General features: G+C 38.8%; 4 protein-coding genes across 8 annotated transcripts; 3 read left to right on the top strand and 1 right to left on the bottom strand.

Moving 5' to 3' along the window:
- The first annotated feature begins 897 nt into the window (after positions 1-897).
- si:ch211-214p13.7 lies at positions 898-4129 on the top strand. Of its 2 annotated transcripts, none has more exons than XM_033325816.1 (4): positions 898-1073; positions 1800-1819; positions 1915-1940; positions 2252-4129. In XM_033325816.1, the coding sequence occupies exons 1-4, from the start codon at positions 1054-1056 to the stop codon at positions 2423-2425; spliced, it is 240 nt and encodes a 79-aa protein (XP_033181707.1). In that variant the 5' UTR covers positions 898-1053; the 3' UTR covers positions 2426-4129. The 2 variants fall into 2 exon arrangements, with proteins under 2 accessions (XP_033181707.1, XP_033181706.1); XM_033325815.1 differs by having other exon boundaries at positions 902-1073; positions 2249-4129.
- si:ch211-214p13.9 (cell surface glycoprotein CD200 receptor 1-A) lies at positions 3980-8511 on the bottom strand. 2 transcript variants are annotated; one of them, XM_026376910.1, is made up of 7 exons: positions 8196-8511; positions 7268-7324; positions 6510-6815; positions 6115-6372; positions 5873-5969; positions 5726-5768; positions 3980-5636 (listed from the first exon to the last, which is right to left on the bottom strand). In XM_026376910.1, the coding sequence occupies exons 1-7, from the start codon at positions 8260-8262 to the stop codon at positions 5511-5513; spliced, it is 954 nt and encodes a 317-aa protein (XP_026232695.1). In that variant the 5' UTR covers positions 8263-8511; the 3' UTR covers positions 3980-5510. The 2 variants fall into 2 exon arrangements, with proteins under 2 accessions (XP_026232695.1, XP_026232696.1); XM_026376911.1 differs by lacking the exon at positions 7268-7324.
- A 2614-nt stretch (positions 8512-11125) lies between these two features.
- On the top strand, positions 11126-16748 carry cfap91 (cilia and flagella associated protein 91). The gene is made up of 17 exons (XM_026375679.1): positions 11126-11308; positions 11399-11475; positions 11888-12045; positions 12173-12253; positions 12444-12500; positions 12600-12772; positions 12939-13116; positions 13886-14043; positions 14142-14321; positions 14416-14555; positions 14635-14745; positions 14837-14908; positions 15035-15181; positions 15278-15499; positions 15622-15770; positions 15855-15946; positions 16071-16748. Exons 1-17 carry the CDS (start codon positions 11221-11223, stop codon positions 16250-16252), a joined length of 2265 nt encoding a protein of 754 aa, XP_026231464.1. The 5' UTR covers positions 11126-11220; the 3' UTR covers positions 16253-16748.
- Positions 16749-17367: 619 nt separating this feature from the next.
- Positions 17368-24411, top strand: nr1i2 (nuclear receptor subfamily 1, group I, member 2). 3 transcript variants are annotated; one of them, XM_026375681.1, is made up of 9 exons: positions 17368-17560; positions 18944-19137; positions 20634-20764; positions 20953-21122; positions 21208-21545; positions 21641-21786; positions 22981-23097; positions 23249-23354; positions 23445-24411. In XM_026375681.1, exons 2-9 carry the CDS (start codon positions 18950-18952, stop codon positions 23599-23601), a joined length of 1353 nt encoding a protein of 450 aa, XP_026231466.1. In that variant the 5' UTR covers positions 17368-17560; positions 18944-18949; the 3' UTR covers positions 23602-24411. The 3 variants fall into 3 exon arrangements, with proteins under 3 accessions (XP_026231466.1, XP_026231467.1, XP_026231465.1); XM_026375682.1 differs by having other exon boundaries at positions 17368-17508; XM_026375680.1 differs by having other exon boundaries at positions 17368-19137.
- Positions 24412-24721: the final 310 nt, after the last annotated feature.

The raw sequence follows: 24721 nt of genomic DNA on the forward strand, positions 1-24721 counted from the left end.
ACAGTGGGGGAAACACAATGTCATTTTACAGGGTTCAAAGCATTGACATAGTATTTATTAGAACTCAACAACATGTTCTTTAAAAAGTAAAGTGTGGGCTGCCGAGGATAATCCACAGCCACAACAAGTTAGGGTGATGTTTGTGATTCAGGAGAATTGACCCTTTAAAGGACAACGTCATCACTTTCAGATATGTCTTAAAAGAATAGTGAGGTCCCCCTATGAGCACCGAAACATGTTTTAACCATCAAGGATGCTTCCTTAACTACAGCTACAGTCCTTCATCTCTGCAAAACAGTATTAAAGTGTTGAATATACATTTAACAGGAATAATTAACCTTTAGTATGATGTTTTATTATGCTATGCACTAATGTTATAATACTTACATCGAAAGAGCTTGTGTGCATGTGGTTTGTTGTTTTATACAATTATGTTTTTTTTTATATGTCCCCTTATATCTGATAATGCACCGCAGCAGTAGCCGAGGAAAAACTTTCCCATGGGTACAATATGATTAATTTAATAACCTTTATGAATCCTCATATTAGCTTTAGAGACACACTTGAATGCATTTTTTCAGAGAACAAGGACTGTGTATGCTGGGCCCCATCGTCATCACAGTGAAAGCGCTGTCCAGTTGTCTAATATGAACAGCAGGAATAGTTACAGCATGTAAGACATCTTTAGTGTTCATAATGACACCTGTTTAGTGTTTCATAACAAACTGTGAAACCTATTCTTTAAAACCTATCCTTTAATGTACTTAAGGTTTCTTATACAGTATTAGTATATGCACATGCGTGTGTTTGTTTTTAGAAACGAGGTAATCATTGCTGTGTCCTCTCTCTCTTTCTCGCACTCTCTCTCTCCCCACCTCTCTCTCTCTTTCAGCTCTCCCTCTCTGCTGTGGCCTCTGTATACTCAAACGGCAGCAGTGAGATCGGTGACATTAGTGCCTACTACAGTCTCAGACTCAGGGTTGTGCTCCAGGCACTGGTTCCTGCCACCTGCTGACAGATAGAGCGTGAACATCCAGGTTCTGTTGATACAGCATGGGAAACTGCACATCAGGGTAAGTAATCATCCTTAGGAGCATGCAGTAGCTGTCACTCTCAGATGCTTCAAAATAATAGAGTTTTCACTCTCGTAAGCGTTCCTGCAACTGCTACAGAAGGAGCAGGAAGAATTGCAAAAAAGAAATAATATAAGAAAGCTTTTTGCACTTGTGTAAATTAAATGCATTTTGGCCCTGTCACTCAGCTTTAGCACTTCCTTTAGTAAGGAAATAGTGGTTACAGGCTAAGAATAGACATACAGTAGTTTCGGCCACCGTCTCGATCAAACAAACAAAAAAAAAAAAAAAAGTCAAATGTGAAGAATCAGAAGCTTTGCAGCACAGCACAGTATGTATTTGTGACGTTTTGATCTGACATGTCCTAGAGGCATAAAAGTTCCACGTTCTGTGCTAGGGTTAGTCAGACATAGACAGTTGATCATAGACAGATGTCAGTTGTAGGCGTATGTAAAATGTTTCCTGTTGCAGCACACATTGCTTTGTTAAGCTGTCAAGGAAATACTGCTGGGACAAAAAGCTGCACCTCTAAAAAAGCTGCTGCCCACATTATTTAATTATATTTTTGAATTGAAAGTAATAATCACCAACTGAGTGGAAATGTAATCAACAGTTCCAGCCTTTTAAGTTAATTTACTGGTTTTACTGTTCTGCCTAATGCTATGTTGAACTCCATAACTGTGCCCTTCCTGGGGTCTCATCATTTCATTTTATTTCTACTGTCAGGATAAAGAAGAAAAAGAAAGGTAAAGGAAGATTTACAATGATATTTCTTCATTTGGCATTCATACTGTAAATATTATATAAAAAAATGAATGCATATTGATGTTTTCTCTTTCAGGGGATTCTGCAGTAGATGATAAAAAGGTAAACCTACTAACATCAATGTTGAGTCTAATTTTGTTGGACATGCAACTTCATATTTATCAGATGTAGCTTTTCACGGGCCATGGGTATGTTCCTGTGCTTTTTATGATCAGTCAGAGGTGCTGCCTCGTCCACTTTGCATACTGGGCGAACATTAGTGTGAATCTTCTGTTGTAAAAGAAACTATGAGCCTGTTTGTTTCATCCACAGGAAGTGAATAGTCACTAACCACATCAAAAAAGTTGTACCAACACTGTATGAAAAAAGAATCTGCCGTTATAAATTATTCACTTGATACTGTCTTATAGCAGCCTACCGAGGACGTAATGTATGCCTCAATTGACCATACTTCGAAAGGAGCAAGACCATCCAGAGAGACCAATGATGATGATTGTGACTATGCCATAGTTAATGTCCCAGCAGCACTTGAATCTGAGTGCTCATCTAAAGACGAATGTACAGATGACTATGTACTAATGGGATAAAAATAAGCAAGATCAACTGTGAGGTTCAAGACTGAAAATATCATTTACACAAGAGATGTGTCCAATATTCTGTTGTGGCGTGCAAGATCGTTTACAGTTGAACTGTAGAGTTTCCAGTAGTACTCTTGTCAAATCTTGATCTTCAATCAAGAAACTGTAACAAAATGAAAAAAAAAGAAAAATTCACAGACCCCAGCAGCTGGTTGTGGAAACACCAAGCGTCTCTCCACTTCTGAGGGTACATCAGGCCTGCACACGACTGTGGTGTTCCTTTCTCAAGAACACAAACTTGCGTCACATCTTCCCTCTTTACAGACGAAATTCAACCTTACAATGTTGAAGCTTTGTACTCTGACGTGGCCGAAGTCCTAACATCATCGACATTACCAAAGTTTTCAAGTAATAAATCAAAGGAAATTGAACCTAGTGTTTGGGTTTGAAGACTCGAGGAGGCAAAAAGTTCTGAACATCTGCAAGAACAGCAAATTCACTAGTTTCTGACACACTACTGCTACTGTAGTTACACAATTCCCTGAATGACTGAAATCCAAATGCCACTGTGTTTTAAAATGGCTATTCAACAATAGTTCAATAGTTAATGTAGCCATTGTGTCTATGTGTGTATGTGTGTGCTGGTCACGGTCGCTGCACACTACTGAAATATACAACACAATATGAGATGTTTCAGGGTGAACTATTCACAACACATATATTGTTTTTGTGTTGTGCTTGCCATCATGATGTCAACATATTGCCAGGAAGTAGTAATTTAAAGAAACTGCAACTGTTGACTGGGCTCAAAGCTGTTGTGATATTAATACAAAGAATTTAGTCAGTTCCATAATCTCCAAATCTGGTAGTTTCTTTTGAAAAACTATTGCTACAGTAGTTACATATGCCGGATGACTGACATCTTAAAGTCACAATCTGTTACAGGACGTGTCATAATTATTCTAATATGCTGTAGAAAACACATCTATTAAAAGTGGTGCATCGGATGTGATGCTTTATTTTTAGCTATGTATGTCTTATATAAATATTTTTTCCATCATTAGAGGAAAAGGACAACAGCTCTGTAGCCCTGTAAACTGAAAGTGCAAAGTAGAGGGACTTTCTAGTCAGACTAGCTAATGCAAGTTCATCTGCTGTCACGCTCTGGTGTGATGAAAGTTTGATCTTTATCTTATCTATGTTTGTTAGAACAGAACCCAAGCTCTCTTCCACCCTAAAAAAAAGTTTCAGTTACACACATTAACTCTATGTTAACCTGTATTAATGAGCTTTTACTAATATTTAAATACAAAAACAAAAAATATTGCTATATAGTTGTTCCCATAAAGAAATTGCAAAATTGTGTGTGCAATTTGTGCCATGCTATGAAGTTCATGATGAAAGAATGTATGACATGAATCCAAAACACATATTCTCTGCTCACTTTTACCACAGAATATAGTCAGGACCTAAGGAGAAATAGCTACTGTTCACCAATTAAACATACTACAAATACACATTTAGGGCTTGAAATGTAATAGTTTATGTTTTGTTTGTGCAGGAAATGTGTATATTTTTGTCTGAGCATGTATCCAACTACCATAGATTATTTATCTGTTTGTGTGTGTATAAAATAGTAGTGTAGTGCAATGAATTGCATTTGTTTCACTGTGGTTTTATTCATTCTTTTATTGATTAAACGTTTACTCAGTTTCATTCGTTATTCTTTCACGTTAATCAGTTTCCACTGCGAGAAATACTTGAAAGAAGTCATGCAGCACTCTCCTGGACTTAACTAAGTAAAATATCAGTGTTGAAATCATGTTAATGTGTTTAAGAGGAACAGGTAGCAACAGCAAGTAGAGTCCACAGAACATGAGTGTGTTAAACAGAAATTCTAAAAACTATTCTAGACAACAAATATAATCTATTTGAAGTTAAGCCAGGTAGCAGGAAACAGTCAACACATCTCCTCCCATAAATAAAATATTCATCACATCCAAATAACATGCACACGCGAATGTGCATTTACAGTATTTCTTTCTTCACTTCCTGTTCATATTTGAGATTAAGAAACGTCTTGCAAACATGTTTCCAGTGTTAAAGATGAAGGTGGAAATCTAGGATTTTAACACTTTCCAGTGTTACTGAAACAAAACTCCATAAAAGTCTATCTTATCTTATTTTATCTACATCACTTTGTATATTGGAATGAGGAATGAATTCTGATTTCCACCAGCAGATGGCAGAACAGTCACTTTTCCAGTATCTATTTCCTATCCTCCTCGATCTTCTTCTCAGGAAACCTGTTTGCACTCATTGTGAGAGCTGTGAGCCAAATTTAGAAATGTTCCTTTTGTGTGGACGTCCTTATGCTGACAATCAGTGAGAGGAGGTGGATGTATAACAACGTATCTGTTACCTCTTGGCTGAATGTCTATAACAGATGTGAAAGTCATCTTGACATGTTTTTACCCACAGTATAATATAAAGAAGTGACTGGTCACACTTTGTGTCACAATGTCGTCGTTTTGAACAAATTATCAGCACTGAAAATTTGAAGTTTAACAGGTACTAGTTTTATTCCCTAACTTTAGTGTTTTTATTTATTCTGTAGAGCAGTGCTAAAATTACTGTCTTTAGATGTAACTTGAATATGTGCAATAACATAGTTATACATTAACACATGACCTGAATACTTATCATAACTATCCACATGGCAATTTGTACTTCAGCATTATACCTAATTCCTGCCCATGTATTTCATCAGCAACACCAAGAGTCAGTAGTTCTGTTGGCTTGGCATGCTACGTGTGGCTGAAGTTTTCTTTCGATTCAGCAGTCACATCTGTAGTTAGTAATAACTTTCTCCATGCGACCCACACACAGAGAGTAGTAGGCTGCAAGTATTTTGTCTATGAGCCCGCGTGTGATGTACGGTACATCCCCTGTTCCATCAGTCGAGCGTCTGATAGGACAGAACTGAGAGGCTTCCCTCTCTTATCGGAAGTCTTTCATTTCACTCCTCTTACTTTACTATTTCACCACTTCTCAGTTTCACAGCCTTCAGTTTCTCAGAGCACGCCATGTGCATTTAAGTGTGTGCATGTGATGCATGTGCAGAGCTTTTATGTGAAAAAAAATCTGCAGATGAGTTATAGAGAGAGTTCTCACGTTGAACATAACTGGCATAGGGCTGTACTTCCTCCACATCCTCTGTCTGAAAAAACAAAGAGCTGTGGTGAGCAAAGCTTTAATGATGTGCAGAGAACTATAAAATACAGAATAAGTAACAGAAAATTAACTCACCGAAGAAGATTTTGATGTTGAGTTATTTGGCTGTTGGCATTGTCTGTCAAAATTCAAGATACAAAAACCAGCTCAGTGACTCAACAAACAGCTCAACAGCTTGAAAATATTAATTGCAATTGATTTCTCTCAAATTAAACTTTATACCTCAACATTACTAGTTTCTTTTGTGCAAAAATGAAGAATCCCACCAAAAATACAAAGCCAACTGCAACACCAGGTATCCACAGCCAAGGAAAATAACCTGCATTAGGAGAGAAGATCCAAGGTTTGTTAACAACATAACAGCCATCAACGTTACATAAGGTATTTACAAAAGATAACATCTTCTTAGTGTTTAGTTAAAAACATATTAAACATTAGCTAAAATTCTTCAACACAAGACGTACTGGGTTTGAGTTCCAGAATGACGTCGTCTTTCCAGGTCTGGTGCTTGATGATGCAGCTTAGGTTCTTTGTGTCCGTGCCCTCAGGGAGTGTCAGGCGGCTTTCTACTGTAAAAAATCCATCTGAGGCCTGTGTTGTCACAACTTCACTTCCTTTGCGACTCCAGCTAATCGAGGCAGCAGGTTTTCCTCTGTCAGCTCTGCACACAGCTATCGTGGTGTTGTCTGTATGCTCCAACCAGCCTGTCACTGTGGGAGAAACTTAACAAACGAAAGAAAAAACAGGAGAAACATGGTATAAATGATTAAATTTGCCCCTTGCTCCAGGCTGCTATATTAAAAGTTCAGCCAAGTCACAGAAAAATGACTTTGGGCTTGTAACTACAATATTTACCCACCTGTAAAAGACAAGTTGATCACATAGTTTTCATTTCCTCCGCTGTAAACCGACTCACATTTGTAGATCCCCACGTCGTCAGCTGATAATTTTGGGATGTACAGGTATGAGTGGGAGTCTGATGTGTTTTGAAGTGACTTGTCACCACTGCAGTTATTCTGGCTTTGGCCATCATTACTAAAGGCTATTTTACAGTCTTTGTTGTTTGAATGTATTTTCCAGATAACAAACATCATCTCGTTCCATGTCTTGTTGCCGCATGTCAGATTAACTTCACTTTCCAGGTTATAAGTGAAATTTATGGTAACTGAAAAAAGGAAACAATAGTTGCATTGTGAATTCATTTGTTTATTGTGATGAAAAAAAGATAAAATAATCCTATTAAACCACATGATGTGATTTTAGACTTACTGACACAGGACAAAAACTAACCAAAAAAAGATATAATAAATCATATTTAAGTTTATTTCTCAAAATAACAAGATGAAGGTTTGTCCTGTGAGCAAGCCTTCTCAGTAATTATCCTGGATTATTAACAATCAGTCTAAATATAACAATTATTCACATTAATTTGGATAAAGAGAAACTTTAAAATCAGCATTGCAAGGCTAATATCATTTTTAAAAAGCATTTTAAGACATACCATGGAAAACGCTTTGCAATAATTGTTCAATTAAGGTTAGAAATAAATGGGATGTTATTTCATTTTCTACTCATCCTGCAAAAAAGCTAGAGGAAAAAAAGGGGAAATTAGTTTACCATAAAGTTTAGGTTGTACAGTAGTGCTGAAGTTCAAAGAGATGCTTTGATTAGTTCCTGAGAGAGATGGAAGAGGATGTAAGAAAAAGGTTAGTAAAATGTTGTGATTATTTTCAGTTAAAAGGCAGCAAAAGTGTTCAATCAAACCAGCAATCGGTTAATTATTTGTTATTATGTTTAGTTAGTTAGATAGTTAGTTAATATGTCAATCAATCAGGACTAAATAACATATAGTTGTGATAGAAAGCACATTATTTGCTGTTGTTGGAAAAAAAGTGAAGTTTCTTGAGTTCTTGTAAAACAAGCTGTAAAACCAAACCTTAAAAAAACAAAGCTCATGACATAACCATTATTATCTCAAAGAAATGAAAATGAAATTTCACTGTTCACTGCATGATGTAAACTGAGGGGTGTTGTGGGGGTCTGAGATGTGTTTACTTGTGAATGCAAAACACCAGTGGGATAGTAAAACCACAAATCAGATGTGGGTCCTGCGAGACCCCACAGGGGAGAAAAGCTGCATCATACTGCGAACTCCATCTGACACCATAATTTCCACCGCAGAAACAACTTACAACAACTTACAACACTCATTCAAAAGGCCAACCTTTTTCATACATCTGTTACTGTATAGCACATTTTCCACTTCTGTCAGCCTCAGCATTAACCCCCCTACTCATATGTTCTTCCTACTATCTACACTGTGAGTCACACCACAATACTTTAAAACAAATCTTTTAAAACCACTTAAACGCACAGATTTCTATTTGTTACATCTATTACTTCATCCAGCTATTATGGCAGCATAATATTTTACTTACAGTGCAGAAAATTCATTCACACTAAATACTTACACTACATACAGTGTAAAGTACAACATACATTGTACAGTATAAAGAATTGAAGTTACTGTAACCGATGCTCAGACCTGTTTCCATGCTACATGTTCCAGAAACCCACAGGATGATTGCAGCATAAATCCACATCATGTCCATCGTCTCCGGTTGTCTTCGGATTCCTCTGTAATCTTGCTGCTACAGCGTATCCCGCGCCAATAAGCGAAACATCAAGGCTAGTATTTTAGCAACTTTTAGTATATCTTCAGTCCTGAGTGCTATCTACAGGGGTTCCTTACATATTCATGCCATTTACCCCACTTTTCAATCTCACTTTCTCTAAGAATTCAAAATAAGCTCAGAGTTTGAGTATTGCGGGTTCTCTACCCCAATCCAGACTGAGTGAAAAACTTTGGCACAGCTTGTGATAAAGAAATATGAAGCATGTGACTAACAAAACCCTCCCTCATTTTCTATCTTCCCCCTCTCCAAAGCAGTTTCCACCCCAAAATCTGTCTTGTTCTCCCACACAGGATGACGTCTGTTTTTAGGTCAAAACAGTAGTTTCCTTTTCTTGTTAGTCTCATGATCACCCTCTTTCATAGCATGTATGAACACTCGAAGTCAGAAATGTAACGTTTCAGGTAGATAATGCACACTCAATAAATTTACACTATTACCAGAACCGTATACCGCGATCTTGAATTAAGTACACTCACAGTTAGTATTTATGTATTAATGTATGTATTATGTATTTATGCTTGGCCTCATTTGTCCATTAGTCATTAGTCTCTGTAACAATGTCTTTCTACTTGGACTATCGCTAACTAAAACTTATGCAGTAATTTGTTGAAACCGAGATAGTGATCTTGATTTTTATGGACATTTGGAGGCTATAGTTAGTTGTGTTGAAGCATTGAATTAAATCTCATTTTATTGAACTTATAAACTTTCTCAGTGACATTAATAGAGTGGACAAAATAGCGGAAGCCTCTCTTAGTGCACAGTAAAGTATTACTTGTAAACTAGGCCCAAAAAAACCATACCATATCATAAAGTAAATCAAAAGTAGCACAACCACCTTCATGAAGGTCAGCTTTATTGCAACACTGTTTAAATTGTTAGTATCAGCTGGGTTGTGGCTAATAAACTAGTCACTAAGTAGGCTATACTATATATGTATTATACATTATAGGAAATATTTCAGTTGAATTTGATCTGAGTGGGTGGTTGTGGTCTCATATTTGCTGGTGTAAGAACTTCTTCTGTAAGAGTTGCACAGAACAAAGTTGCTTACACAGCTGCTTATGAAGCGTTAATGTGGGTGCATTCAGTTATTACTGACTCCGTCCCCTGTTTGCAGACGAGAGATTAACTGACAACAACACATTTAGTAGTTATCCTGCATATCTGTGGTTTTAATCTGCAAGCTCTATGCGGCGTTTGTGGCTCACCAGTCTTCAGTGCAATGACACATCTTGATATTAACTGTCCTATATGCAACCAGATAGGGTGGATGAACAATAAAAACTAAGCATTTTCTTGTCTTTTTACTTGTGTTAACGCCAACTCTGCTACAGAACAACTGTAAAAACAGTCAGTGAAGGTTAATAACTTGTGAAAGGCAAGTTAAAGCTTCCATTCGTTTGCAACTCATCATAAAATCTATTATAGCTGATGGTTTTACGATTAAAAAAAAAAACAGTACTGTTGTTGTTAACAAGTATGTCTCCATCTATAACCAGCCACAAGCCTGTTCCCCTTTTCTAAAAATCCATTATTAGATAAAGTTTGTTTAATATAGAGGCAGAAGAAGCTCAGCTGACTTTGAGCTGGCACACTGGCTGTCACAAAGGAGTCAGCTTTTCCACAAAATTGCAAAACGTTCCAGCTGTTAGTGAACTTAGTTCTTCAAATATGGGATAATGTGATAAGGCAGAGGCAATAAGGAGAAGAGAAATACTCTCTTTGACACATTGGGTATGAGTGTTTGTGTGCACTGTTTCCCCTAGATAATGCATACTTCCTGTAGATGTCAAAATGAACCTTTTTAGCTGCCCAAAATATGCTTTGAATTGTAAAAAGACCTAGGTGTGTACAAAAATAAGTATGTGTTCTGAATATTATTAATAGTTTTGGTTTTTTTTTAAAGGCTCATTCACTCTATGCAACATGCTTACCAAGAAGTGACTTAAGTTTTGTGATATCAAAGTACATTTTACTATTAAAATTCAATTTAACCACTTAAAGTACTTCAGTACTTAAAATGTTTTCGTTTGAGATAAACACACCACTCCGCCTCCTGGTTTAGGTGCAAAACCACTGCAGCCAACATGCGCTGCTTTGTATGAATTTGTATGTATTTGAATTGAACGCTATAGACTACAGTTAAAATTACCCTATCTAGCACCTATCTGACTGAACTTCTTGAACTTTCCGTTCAGAGTTTTCTGCATGACTTCGCTGTTTTGTTTGTTTTGTGCCTCACTTTTTAAGTCGCTGTGGAAAAAACCCATCATCCGAACTGTCTGCATGTCATATTCAAAGTACGGCTGCGGAACTGTGGGTCCCGGAAGTATAGTCTACACAGCGTATAACACTATATTTTAAAATCTCTACAAGACGTGTCGTATAATATTTACACACAGTCATATCACAGTCATTATTTTGAATAAAATTGCATTTCTAAGAAATTAGTTTTTTATCTTTATCAGTTTGACATCGACAGTAGCTCTAAGTACTACGATACCCATGAGCCTTAGCTGCTGTTGCTATGGAGATGAAGCTAGTCGGAAGTACGGAGCGCTTTATCCTCACAGTGCACAAAACACACACACCACACTTACTGAAATGGACTTTGGGAGGTGAAGTCGCCTTTTTCTTCGTTGCTTCCCTATAAATTTTTTATTTTAATAAATCACACATTTATTTTTTCGTTTCATATCCATTTCAACTGGAAGCCCCAACTGTCAATCAGTGCAGAGACTGATTAACCCGCCCCCCAGCGGAAGTTTACCGTTTCCATGGTTACATCGTTAAAACTGCAGAAGTCACTTAGCTAACGTTAATTCTACATCGTTGTCGATTGAAAAATACGGCTTTTAATTAAAATACGATATGAGCGTGTCTATCACTCGCACATTTACTAAGAAAAATGATGCGGATAAAGTTGTTAGGCAGCAACGGGTTTATGACCACTTGTATGGTGAGTAAACGAGCTAACTTTGCAAACTTGCTAGCTTACCTGGTAATTACCGAGCTAGCTGTTAGCTGACCTGTTAACCTGTCGCCACAGATCCAGTCTATACGGTGTCCTCGGAGGTAGACCACGCCAGGTCCAGCCTCAAGGCCTATGCGTCTAAGGACCGCATCGTAAGTGTCGTCCTCATTAGTCCCACATTTTAGTGGGTCAACGTTAGTTTAAGCCCAAGCGAGATGCTTTAGCCTCTTATTTAAAAGACTAATTAACATTACATTACTACAAGTAAGTTTAAGACGACAGTTTTTTTGGCTTACTAACGAAATAATAGTTACAAATAACTTCACTAGACAACAGCTATCCTGTATATTATAAGATTAAAAAGTAGAGTAAAGCAGATGAACACTGAACATACCCACTTTCTGTTTACCTCCCCCTCACTAGTCACAAGTTGTTAACTGAATGTCCCTATTGCCAAACAATAAGCAAACCCAATATAGTTTCTTAGTTCTTCCTGTTTACATAAAGAACAACAAAATTAGCTCTCTCAAAAATACTGAGCGTATTTCTCTTACCCTTGCTCAGAGGAGGGTGCCAGAGTTTGGGTCTATGTTCAGTAACCTGTCCCACTACCCACGGTATACTGTTCGGCTGGACCCAGCAGACCCAGTACCAATCTCTATTGATCGTAGCTGGCGAGGCTACACAGAACAGCGCAAGGAGGCATTGCAGCAGTTGGCTGGGTAACACAAATAGACATTATTTTAATGAGCAACTACAGTTACTGCCATGAGTTGTATAATTCAAGATCAACAGTATTAATCACAAAAACAGAAACTCTGTTCCTTTCCTGTTTATCATTTTTGACAGGGTTGTTCCAAATGCTCAGTCATGGCTTACAAGAGAGGAGGGTCAAGTGACGGGAGCTGATCGCTGGAAATACTTTAAACGGTTTGACTAGCTGGTCTACAATTTTGAGTTGTATGGTGCAATATAGTCATATGAATTTAATTTGTAGTTGTTATCTCTTCCTAGCACTATGACAGTTTGTCTATGACTATGACAGTTTGTCATAGTGCCATGCTGCCCACAGTTCTATTTACATTATCTCTGATACAGTGTTCACCTCTTTTTTCTTTAGCCCACTGATTCCTTTTGCACAACAGGTTCCATCGGATGTGATTTTTGCTTTGCCAAAGTAAGTTTAACAGGTCCCTCATATAAATGCATTTTTCAGCTGTTTCTACTTTTCTTTTTTGCTGGAAGATTTGTAACTTCTTTCTTTTCTTTTCCTAAGAGAAAACCTTATCACTGGTGCAAAGAATGCTGAGCTACAACTCACCCACACAGTGGGGGTCCAGACAGACTACCGAGAAAGTGAAACACAGACTGACCCATACAGTCCTGAGTATCTGATACAACCTGGGGCAAGTCCCTCAGAGCTTCTGCAACTGGCAGCTTTGAGTTGGGGTACTGTTTGTATCTTCATCAGTCATAGATAGTAATGTATGATTACTGGTGCTTTCAGCAGAAAAGTCTACATCTACCTTTCAGTTACATAGTATACTTGTACCTCTTCTCACCTCTGCAAGTTGAAATAGTCATTTAAATAGTCTCTGATGACCTATTCCCACAGGTCATGGTCTGCCTGCAGGCCTGGCAGAAGTGGAAATGATTGCGCGGGCACGTGCCAAGCGTGTTTGGGAAGCCAGCCTTCCTCCATTGGATGACCTGAAACAACTCGACAAGAGGAGGCGCATGATGGAGGAGATGGAGGCCGAAGAATGGGCTTTCAGAGAAGGACAAATCCAAAAGTGAGTGGTACTGCACCTCAGCAAATTTTTTTTTTTTTTTTAAGACAAGTCATTCACACATATATAGAATGTTGGGAGAACCAGATCTGGACAATGTGTAGAGTTGTGCATACACACGTGTAGCGCACAGCAGGAGATTGTCTGAGTCAGGTGTACTCTCATGGGGAGAGGGGATCATATTCCGACATTTTGCAGGATAAAGTCCAGGGGATAAAGAGATAACTCACTAATTATCTCAAATGTTTAAACTACCATGTATACCTGTCAAACAAGTAGCAACCCAAAGCTGAACATGTCAAATTTCTAAATCATTACCACAGCTTAATTAATTTTGTATATATTTGCAATGGATGTGTAAACATGAAACTTACAGAGAAGCTATAACCTTCTCACATCTCTCAGCTGTCTTGGTTTCCTGGCTGCAACTTCACTATTTTTGTTTAACCCTTACTGCTCTCAGTGAGTACAGTCAGTGTCATTGTTGTGCTTATTGGTTGTTTTTGCTGCTCCCAAGTGGTCATAAATAGTTAGTGTACATTGAAGCAGAATGAGAACAAGTTGACACAATTCCTCTGTTGTAAAGGCAGTTTTTTAAATCAAATGGCCACAACCATATAATACTTGAGACTAATAGGTATGTGTACCTTGTTATAAACCAAGTATGTAGGACATATCAAGTTTTTGGCTTAGTAAGTAATATTGTTGAACCCTCTCGTCCATGCAAGCCATGTTGTCCTGTAATGATCTTTTTTTCTGTGGTGGTGGACAGGTTGCAAGAGGCTCGTCTTGCTGTGCTGAAGGACCTGCTGCATCAGAGAGATGAGGCACAGAAAGAAGTTACAAATGAAAGACTGAATCAAATATATTCTAAGCATCAAAAAGAAAAGGACACAAAGTTACACAAAATCCACAAAGACTACATCAGGTGTAAGTCAACCGCTGCCTATGCTCTAATACAATACTTAATATAATGACTTCAGTCCCTCTGATCCCTCTCTACTTTTTTATTATTGATTTGTCCATAGCTTTGAGAAAACTGGAAGCTAAGAGGAGAAACGTAGAGAGGAAACCAGAGCGTAGTGGTGTTCTCAAAGAATTTACAGATTCTCAGGTCTGCGCCTCCCAGACACACAGGAACACACTCACCAACAGGAATACCCGGAAGAACAATGAATCTAACAGTCATTATTTAGACACATATGAAGGTCTGCATCTACAGTAAATGTCTGTGGACAAATGGAACTGAGTAGTTAATTTTCATAATATCACCTTAGAGACAACGGTATTTTACTTTTATAGGTTTGTTAGAGCTGGAAGCAGGACTCTCTGCCTCAGCCCTAAGTCCCTGGGTGAAAAGATCCAAACCCAAAGTCTGCAACATCAAAGATGTTATCAAACCCCCTGTAGGTAAAGCAGTAGAACTGATGAAGAAATACAAGGTAAAGAAAAAGGAAATATGTTCACTAAGCATATCAGCAAGTTCTAAGTATACATTGATTAACGATTGTGGCTCCACAGGCCCTGAGGGAGGATGATGATCAAGTGACAAAGACGTCTTTACGTTTTCTTGTAAAGAAGGAGAAGCCTGTTCCACGTCCTGTCACTCCCAGAATCGAGGAGCCACCAGAGGTTAGCCAATGTCTCTGATTGATACCAAACCTGTTCATCCTATATAAAAAATAGGTGCTGTTTCTTAACTAACTTAAATGTGCTTCATTAGAGGGATGAAGAAACAGATCTTGCAGTTATCCACCTTCAAAAACTCCTGAGAGGAAGAAGTATCCAGTACAAGGTCTGAACATATTGTATCTGCTTGTATACAACATGCAAGTGTGTGTGTTTACCTACAGGAGATGCTTTCCTGTGTTTCAAATTGTAAGGACATCTTAATTAATTACTTTCTGTTGTTGTTTTACAGATGTTTAAGGGCAAGGAGAACCATTTGGAACTGATCCATGAACTGAGGACTGTCCATGCATTGCAGAGGGAAGAGCAGGAGCTACAGAAAGCTGACAAAGGGCTTTTAACCACCCTGAAAAATCAGAGAGACAAACGTGAAATCAAGGTGAAACACAAAGACTCATTCACATGATCATTTTCAGTTTCTACAGTTTTTACAAACTTCAAACAACCTGTTTACTCCTTTCCTCTCCCCTCCCAGACCTCTCAAGAGGAGGCATTTCAGGCCAGAGTAGTAGGTGCAGAGCTTGAATACCTGTTTGACACCTTTTCCAAGGAGCTGATTCGTCTCCAGGAGGAGCGAAGGATCCATGCCTTTATACTGCTGGCTGAGAGGGACCGTCGCCTACGAGAAGCTGAGGAGAGTGGAAGGAGACAGGTGGAGGAGCGCAGACGTAAAGAGGAAGATGAGGTCTTCAGACAAGTGAGTGTATACAGTATGTGTTTTGAGCATAAGTGTGCTAAGAATACTGAAAATAATATGTGTGTGCAAGTAATACATGTATATTTATACCTAACATGTGCAGCCATATCAATGTGTTACAGGTTGTGCAGGTACACCAGGAAACTGTGGATTTGTATTTAGAGGACATAATCTTGGAAACCTTGGAGCAGACGGCTGACCAGCAGGCCAGAGAGGAAATCCACATGAGGGCAAAGGAGGTCAATGACATTGCTTATGCGATGGAGGAAAGGTAATGGAGACCTAAAGGTGTACAGTAGTCAGAATCAAATCCAAGTATGGTAAACAAAAATCTTTTACATCTGTTTGTGTGTAGCCGGAACAGTCTTCAGTCAGAGGAGATTGTGTCAGAGCTGGTGTACAGTTTTCTTATCCCAGAGGTCCAGAAGATCAGTGTCAGGCAAAGAGGTTTGGGAGATTTTATGATTTCACTATATTCACACAATGTCACTGAATCAAATATCAAATGAATTAAAGTTAATACAGATGTAGTGAGAATGAACTTTGTGATTTCCTTTGTGTTGTGTCCCAGTTCACCAGAAGCAGCACAGACACTTGCAGGCAGCTCGGAGTATCATTCAGGAGGCTGCAGAGCATTCTGGGACCCTTTCTAGCACCGTGGAGGCTTCACAGTTTACCGGTCCTTCTGACAGGCGCTCCAGTCAGGTGGACCAGGAACAGAGAAAGGAAACTGAGAAACATGGCACTGTTTAAAGTCTAAAAAAAAAAAAAAGCAATATAATATAAGTGTAGTTAGAAGCAGCCAAGTCTTAATTTTAATTTATTGTACATTTCTAATAATCAGTACTGAAGTATAAGGTTCATTATTTATAATATAATATACAGTGCAGTGTATAAAGTATAAATTATTGTATATACTGAAGACCCAAGTTCAAGCTACATTGCTGTCTGGGAACTTCACTAACCTGGACTACAATGAGGGTTATAATGTAGATATCTGCGAGCTCAGTGTTGGTGTTTTCTATTCTATTCATCAGCCAATGTGAAGCATTTGTCATTTTGATTTGAGAGAGAAAACCTCTTGGGTTGTCTTTGGTTTATGGAAGTGACCGACTCGTTTAATTGGTGATTTGTTGAAACAAGAAAATATACTCCAGAATTATAAGACATTGTCCAGTCCTCATTCATCAGTTCTTTCCTTTTTTATTTTACACCATGAACTAACCAGGAAAACTACTCCCAGCTACAATTTTATTATGTACATACAAGTTAAACCTAAGTCAGTTTAATACAACAATCACATAATAAATGATGTTAAGTCAAGTTCATGCTAAGTCTTTGGTGAAATTGATTTAACGGTGTGGTTATTTTAGAAGATGTACTTTGTGGTACTTCATTTCATTGTACAGTGAGCTACAAGCCCACCTTATCTTCATTAAAATAAGTAGAAACACCTGACACCACCATCTACACCACTAGTGTGTATCAGTAGAAAACAAACTCGTGGCTGATTTAAGTCCATCAGAATGAAATGAAGTTTGAAACACTAGAAGACAAGGACGTCAAATCAAAATGTCACTGGTGAAGTAAAAGGTAAATTCACACAATAATAATAATAATGATAATGAATACTGAATACACAGCTGCAGTCTGAAAATCCACGAGGAGAACTGTTAACTATGACAAATGACAAAATGTCAGATCGGCAGCACAGCACACCCAGCCCCGTATGACTTCAGCACGGCCGGCGTGACGTCACCTTTCACAGTGATGAGGTCACGGTTGGTGCCAAGGTGATAGAAATGAGGTGGGTGGTGCTGGACGTCTAACCCCGCCCTCCCCGTGAGCTGCAGCCAGGAGTGTTTGCAGCGACCTGCCCGCCCGGTATCAAACCTCTGACAACGCGTCCACCTGTTGAGCTGAAGAGTAAATCCACGGGGATTAATCGCTGAGAGACGACAACCTGCGGACTGTCTGCAGCTGTTTGGACATCTGGATTCACCGAGTCAGTGAGTGGAGTGATCTCGATCACTGTTTGATCAAAACTCGACCTTTAACCAGGTAAAGGAGAGGAGAGAGAAAGTGTCTGTTTCAGGTCCTGTCAACATCAGCACAGCGTTTTTATGTCTGTTGTCGATGTTACAAAGTTACAGGATCACTGCAAAGTGAGATCCGTGACGATAAAGATGCACAAACAAAAACGGTTTTACCTCTGGGGTCCGGACATACAGCAAGCTGCTGGGTCTGACGTGGTGCGAGTGCAGGTCAAAGACGCACAATGTGCAACCAGGAGTGCACATTACATCAAGCTTGTGGTTTAAGAATAATAATATATTAATAATATAACATAAATGAATTGAGCTATAGTGGTTTATAGATGAGTTTTAAAATGCATCACCAGGGTTTGTTAAAGATTCAAAAAATATAAATGTCACTAAATGATCAGCCTTGATTTATCCCTTTGACACAGTTCATGTTGCCATATTTAGGTCTACGTGATTTTACTGTTTGAGGTTAAATCACTGTCACCTAAAATGACAAGTGACACACGGGCCTGACATCTGCAGGCCAAGAGTAGCCAGCCTTTATGACCACAGAAAATATCACTTGTTGTTGTTTGTCTGGGTCGTGTTTGTCCTTTAGTAATATATGAGCTCTGTGATTCTTACTATATCTCTCCTCAGACACTAAACAGATTCCAATATGTACATATTTAGCACAAATCAACATGCCAGCAGCCGTAGTCCTGATGAAGTGCACTACTGCATGTAAATTTAACCCCCAGGAATATATTTCCATATGATGAATAGTGTCCTACAGGCGCTATTCACCCTACATGCGAACTAGAATAGCCTGTTCTGAAGTGTTAGATAAAATGTGATATCAGTGGCAGACTCTCTTCGTGCCTTCTCTGAAAGAGAACTGACTAAATCTAACCACAATATCCCACCAGATGTCCCCGGTGCCCACCCACCACACGATCTCTGGCTCTGCTACTGCCTGGCATCATTGCAAAACATCATAGTTAAGTCTAATTGTTGGTATTAACAGTCCCTGCAGAGTCCTGAAATTGTGCACTATTCACTGTACTGCTGCAACACTTCAGAGCACTTGACATTATTTAATACCCACTGATAGACTGTGAGCATTTAGTCAAGGTGTCACTGCAACTTTATTCAAATTATAACAGAAGAAAATGATTTGAGCACAGTTTAGTTTTCTTACTTTTATTTTTAAAGGCAGGGACGGAACGGCTTCTCTAAATGCAGAATGATAAAAACAAAGAAAACAACCAACTTGTTTTGCAGGAACTGGTTGACCTTGAAACTCGATGTCACACTGCTGTGTGTGCTTGTGTTTGTCAACACTGAAAACCTCACTGCTGCCACTTTTCACACTAAACTAAGCAACATGAAGCTACGATGTTGTCTTATCGTCCGTCAGGTGAGGATGAGCAGGGACGCCGCGGGAGTGGAGGGCGTGCATGATGTTCTCACCGGCCAAAACGAGGAGGACGAGGACGAGGAGGGGAAGGTGACTGAAGATGAGGAGCCCAGAGCTTGTGGTGTGTGCGGAGACTTGGCCAAGGGTTACCACTTCAACGCCTTGACATGTGAAGGCTGCAAGGGCTTCTTCAGGTGAGGAGGTTTCACTGGCCCTCTTCACGCGTCTCTCCCTTCACCTGTCGCAGACTCTGTTCTTTATTTCTACTTTGTCGTTGTGGCTTTAAGTATGATAATCAACATGAATGCTGTGTAGTAGAGAGCTGACAGTGATTCTTCTCACGGTTTTTTTCTCTTTATTGTTGCTTAAATGAAAAATGTTAATGAAAGACTCCAGGAAAAGTGTTTTTATTTCAGTTCTCATTTAGACATAAGAAACTCGAAAACAAGTGTCCTTGCATCAGACAAATGTAACGTCATCAGACCCTTCAGACATGACCCCTATTCATTAACGATAATGAAGAATACGTCAAATTAAAGCTTTTAGTATTGTGCACTAAAACCACATTACTGTGGAAATGATACTTAACTGTAAAAAAAATAATACATACTCAATGAAATATGTCTGAACAATATACATTAATATATATATATATTGTTCAGACATATTTCTTTCAGTATGTAGTATTTTATATATATATATACATATATATATATATATATATATAGTGTTCAGCTTTCACATATCCATAGCGCTCTCTGTGTTCCATATCTAGGAGCATGAACTGTTTTCCCCCACAGAAACTGTGGCCCCCAGTTGCCAAACCGCAAATGCTGTTGATGAGTGTTAAGACGATGTCGTGCTCTCAAGGCTTTTCATATAATCAATAAAATCACATAATGGTGTAATGATCGGAAAGTAGAAAGACGGCCGACATCAAACATCTTTTCTGACACAGTGCATCAAATGAAAGCTCTTGTAGTCGCTCATTGGTGATAAACAAAACTGAGAATAAAATGACCAAAATGGGTTTATGTTTATGTTTTCGTGCTCCATTATGTTTGTCTGCTATTTACATCAGGATATAGATTTTTATTCATAATCACAAACCTTGAAAAACCCTGTACACACACCTCTACCTATATACACTTAAGATGCATTGTACATGGATCAAGAGTAAACAAGTGGAAGGTAAACACTTAAACATCTCTCCTAAAACATCAAGGCAACGAAGCAAGAACTAAATGAGAAACTGTTGAGAAAGAAAAAAAAGAAAATACATTTTCTAGTCCACTCGTTCAACTATAGTTCAGATGAGTTACAAATAAAGGAGTTGAGGAGGAAAAACATTTATAAATATACATATATAAGGTTATTATTGATCTGTGGCTACTAATGTAGGCACATTATTGGAACATTAACATTAAGACTGTTACCAGATTCACCTTTGACTCACTTATTCAGATGTGCTGGAGTTACGTTGGACCTGTGTGGTCAGCTGACATGATACCTCTGAGATAAATAGTGTGATGTTATCATCTGGTTCCACCCGTGCAGTTAGTTTTCCTGTATCCTTGTTTTTCTCAAGAGATCTGAGGAATGCTGTACGTATGTGTTTTCATGCCTGTGATTTCTAACTTCAGATTGATGTTTGTAAGCTGTTACTAAGCGGATTTTTGAATAACTTCAGACGGGCCATAAAGAGGACAACAGAGCTTCGCTGTCTGTTCCTGAATAAATGCATTGTAACCAAAAGCAATCGCCGGGCGTGTCAAGCCTGCCGCTTCCGTAAATGCCAGGCCATAGGCATGCGCAGAGAAAGTAGGTAACATTTACCTGTTACAGGTAATCTGCTGTTTTTAAAGCCGATGTGTGTGATTTAATAATGTCTGTTTCGCTGTGCATAAAATAATACTAACATTACTGAATGTGGTGCGAGGAGTTCACCATTCAACCATTATTATAATCTTCACATCACAGTACATGCAGGTGTCTTTGTTTCCCTGTAGTGGTCATGTCTGAGCAGGAGGTGCTGGAGAGGAGGATCCGAATCAAGAAGAAAAAGATGAGAAAGATCCCCCCCCAGCTTTCGTCCCAGCAGGAGGACATTATTCAGGAGCTGCTCTGTGGCCACCGCAGAACATTTGACTCAGCATTTTCCCGCATTAGTGGCTTTCGGGTGTGTGAACGGCTGCATGCTTGTTTAAGGTGTTCATCATCCTCTCGTCTTAACTTCTTGTCTGACTGACGGATTCTTTCTGCAGCCGATGGACAGAGTCATCTTTTCTGAGAGCGAGTGCAGCCGGTCTGCAGCAGAGCCCTTTAACCCACTGACCGACTGCCCAACAAACAGTTGCACAACAGCCAGGAAATCTGCCACTGACCCCAGAACATGGCTGCGCGCCTGCTCCCTGTCCTCCTCCTCCTCTTCCTCTTCGTCTTCATCCTCCAGTCTGTGTGGTTTGTTTGAAAAACAAGAAACACAAGAAGGAGAAGAAGTTGGAAAAAGCAGTGTGTTCACCGCCCTTCCACACGTGATGGACCTCACCACGTACATGATCCAGGACATCATTAGTTTCTCCAAAGGTCTTCAGGACTTCAGGTAAATGTGTACCTCTGTGCGATTCCAACATGTCACAGTTGATTTCTTGCTTAAGTAATGTTTATTTAGAGGAACATCTTGCTGGTCTATTACAGGTCTTTAACGATAGGGGACCAAATTTCTCTGTTGAAAGGAGCCACGTTTGAAATTATGCAGATTCGCTTCAACATGGTGTTCAACACCAAGACGAGCATCTGGGAATGTGGCCACGTGGCGTACTGCATAGATGACGCAGTACGAGGTGAGACTATCAATGCAAACACTTACGTTAAGAGGATAAGTTTTAAAAATTTAAAAAACATCCAGCGGAGGAGGGACGAAACAGTAAAACTGCAATCTTTAAAATGTTTAACATATTTAGCCTCATGTGCTTATGTGAATGATAATGTCATAACTGTAAAGCGTCTGCAGAACATAGGTATTAAAATAAACCTTTTGTTGATTATTGCAATGTAGACTAAAGAAGCAACAGAACAAACGTAGCCTACATGTATGTATCAAGGTTGTGTATGAATGTAATCAAATCAGAAGCAGCTTCACTCAAATCAAGTCCCTGCTATTTTTACTGTAGATCCACAACATTTGATTAAAAAGTCAACAACTGCAGGTTGACATTTACACTGCCGCATGATCTTTGCTCACGTCGTTTGAGCCGAAGAAAGGGTCAAAGTGGAGGTGTTTCCACCTCACTTGAGTTGTTTTCCATTAACTTTGCACCTTTTGAGTCATATGCTGTAAGTCCTATGCTGTGCTCGTTATTTGTAACCTGTCAGACATGTGATGGCTTGTTTGTGCTCAGGCCTATTATCACATCCTCAGACGTGTGACGTGGAGGAACAGAATGCTGTCAAACTGGTGTTTTCTGCTCCTTATTCCACAGATGAAACAAAAAGCGGCTGGTTTTCAGTCATTGTCTTCCAGCTGTGTGCTCACTGTTTGCAGCTTGTGTGTTTTTTTTTTTGACTGGCTGAATTTTCACACGTTAAATATAACTCTGGTTGGTAATTTTTCCATCGGCCTGGATCAATAAACAAGGTTTATTACTGCACATAACCATAGCAACAAAGCTTGTTCCTCATGCGACATTACCATTAAATCACTGGCCACACACCGTGAATCAAACATAGATCAGATAAATCAATTAATTAATAATACAGATTTTCTATTTGTACAATTTGCACAAAAGAGTTGTAATAAATCTTTTATTCTCAAATACATACTCACACACACAGTGCACAGGTTGTACACAGGTTGGTCCAATTAATTATTAAACATAATTAATATTACATATTATCAGTACAACAACACAGTCACTAATTAATTAACAGAACATTTCCTCCCATCCAGTGACTGGTCACATTATTATTAGGAGGTATTCTTTCACTCATCCTGCTTCCTGTCCTTTCATTGACTCCTGCTGTTTTGTGTGTTGTAGCGGGATTTCAGCAGCTCCTGCTGGAGCCTCTCTTCAAATTTCACCACACTCTGCGTAAACTGGGCCTGCAGGAGGAAGAATATGTTCTCATTCAGGCCATGTCCCTGTTTTCTCCAGGTAGCAGCGAATCTTTGTCAGTTTATTGCTAATCAGTCGTTTCTGGAGTCCACACATTTAAAAAACGATTTCATACAAATATCTTTTTTAATGTTGCCACGTTTGTGTTGTCTTGAATTAGTAAAGCTTTGGTTTTTATTTGATCCATCAGATCGTCCAGGTTTGCAGCAACGCGGTGTGATTGATGAACTTCAGGAGAACTTGGCGTTGACACTACAAACCTGGATCGACTGTAAAAGAACAGCCCCAGACAAGCAGTGAGTGGGAAGCGCCACTTTGAGCCCATTAGGTCTGAAACCTTTGACTTATCAATCTGTGTTTCCTCTGTGCTTCCTATGTGTCTCCAGCTTGCTGTTCCCCAGACTGATAGCCTGTCTTACGGAGATGAGAACGATGACGGAGGAGTACAGTAAACAGGTTCTGCAGATCCAGGACATCCAGCCCGACGATATCTCTCCTCTCATAATGGAGGTGGTCAGTAAAAGCCCCTGTAGTGACCTGTGACACGGACATTTCCTGTACATAGACTTCTGAAGCACTCTGGGACCTCTGTTATATAATAATGGAGACCCAGAACAGCTCAGTGTTCTCATGGATTTTAATTTAATGGACAATATTCAGTTGTGGTGGTTACAGTTCTGCTGGACTTGTCGTTTGTGTTATTTGTTTAGTAGATATATTGCGTGTCTATGAATCTTTCTTTCAGGGACTGAATTGTTGTACGTTTTCGTACTGGCAATCTTTTCTTTTTACACGTTACCTCAGGTTGTGTTTGGTTTTGTGTGTCGACGCCGAAATGAAAAACGAAAAAGCCTCAAACATATTTTATATGAAACTTCACTGAAGGTGTCGTCTGAATGAAAATGTTTAAGTAGTTCCTCAATAGCAAGTCAAGCGACGCCACCGTGTGGTTATTTATTTGTGATGTATAAGTGGTTGTGACTTTCCAAAGACAGTTTCATGTACTTAAATCATACATGCTGTACAATTTTCTGTTGGTTCCATATTTTTGTATAATAACTGATTAAATATTGTTCTTCGATGCAGGTAACGGGCACTAAATAAGTATGTAGTGTGAATTTGGGGCAGCAGTAACACCAGGTCAGAGGTTTGATTCCTGTTCACTTCATGTTGAGAGGTGATGTGCCATAGATAAACAGATGTGAACATCTGACTGTATTTTCCAGTGTTTGAATGAACTACTCACAGTGTCTTCATACACACCAGCCTTGACATCAATTTTGCTTGAGAAAGTTAATTTAATTTGACTTATAAAGAGACAAACTCACGAAAATAAAACAGAACAGACAAAGAGACTTTGATCATTTCCAGGCTATCCTACTCTTTATTTAATGCAAATTACAGTACCAGGGAACTATTCCTCAGAGCACGCAGAGAGAATATTTACAAAGGCGCACATTTAGCATACCTTCACAAAACAAAAGAAAAAAAACAAAAGAAAACAAACAAAAAATAAAATAAAAAATAAAAGTTCAGTCACAAACATAGGCATTCAAGTAGTAGTACTGTAATACAGGATGTTTGTAGTATTTTCTGTAATTTTTTTTTTCTTCTCTTCTTTAACCCCAGGTAAAGTATTAGCATATTAAACTAGTATATATGC

The sequence above is a fragment of the Anabas testudineus genome, chromosome 21, assembly GCF_900324465.2.
Source record: "Anabas testudineus chromosome 21, fAnaTes1.2, whole genome shotgun sequence".
Lineage (NCBI taxonomy): Eukaryota > Metazoa > Chordata > Actinopteri > Anabantiformes > Anabantidae > Anabas > Anabas testudineus.

Coding starts and splice junctions, on each gene's coding strand:
- si:ch211-214p13.7 (XM_033325815.1), top strand. CDS start 1,054: ATGGGAAACTGCACATCAGG. Junction 1,074..1,799: donor ATGGGAAACTGCACATCAGG/GTAAGTAATCAT, acceptor TTCTACTGTCAG/GATAAAGAAGAAAAAGAAAG. Junction 1,941..2,248: donor CTGCAGTAGATGATAAAAAG/GTAAACCTACTA, acceptor ACTGTCTTATAG/CAGCCTACCGAGGACGTAAT.
- si:ch211-214p13.9 (XM_026376910.1), bottom strand. CDS start 8,262: ATGGACATGATGTGGATTTATGCTGCAATCATCCTGTGGGTTTCTGGA. Junction 5,769..5,872: donor AAGAAACTAGTAATGTTGAG/GTATAAAGTTTA, acceptor GAATTTTGACAG/ACAATGCCAACAGCCAAATA. Junction 5,637..5,725: donor CAACATCAAAATCTTCTTCG/GTGAGTTAATTT, acceptor TTGTTTTTTCAG/ACAGAGGATGTGGAGGAAGT.
- cfap91 (XM_026375679.1), top strand. CDS start 11,221: ATGAGCGTGTCTATCACTCGCACATTTACTAAGAAAAATGATGCGGAT. Junction 14,322..14,415: donor TTATTTAGACACATATGAAG/GTCTGCATCTAC, acceptor TTACTTTTATAG/GTTTGTTAGAGCTGGAAGCA. Junction 14,746..14,836: donor GAATCGAGGAGCCACCAGAG/GTTAGCCAATGT, acceptor GTGCTTCATTAG/AGGGATGAAGAAACAGATCT.
- nr1i2 (XM_026375680.1), top strand. CDS start 18,770: ATGATAAAAACAAAGAAAACAACCAACTTGTTTTGCAGGAACTGGTTG. Junction 20,765..20,952: donor CATAGGCATGCGCAGAGAAA/GTAGGTAACATT, acceptor GTTTCCCTGTAG/TGGTCATGTCTGAGCAGGAG. Junction 21,787..22,980: donor CATAGATGACGCAGTACGAG/GTGAGACTATCA, acceptor TGTGTGTTGTAG/CGGGATTTCAGCAGCTCCTG.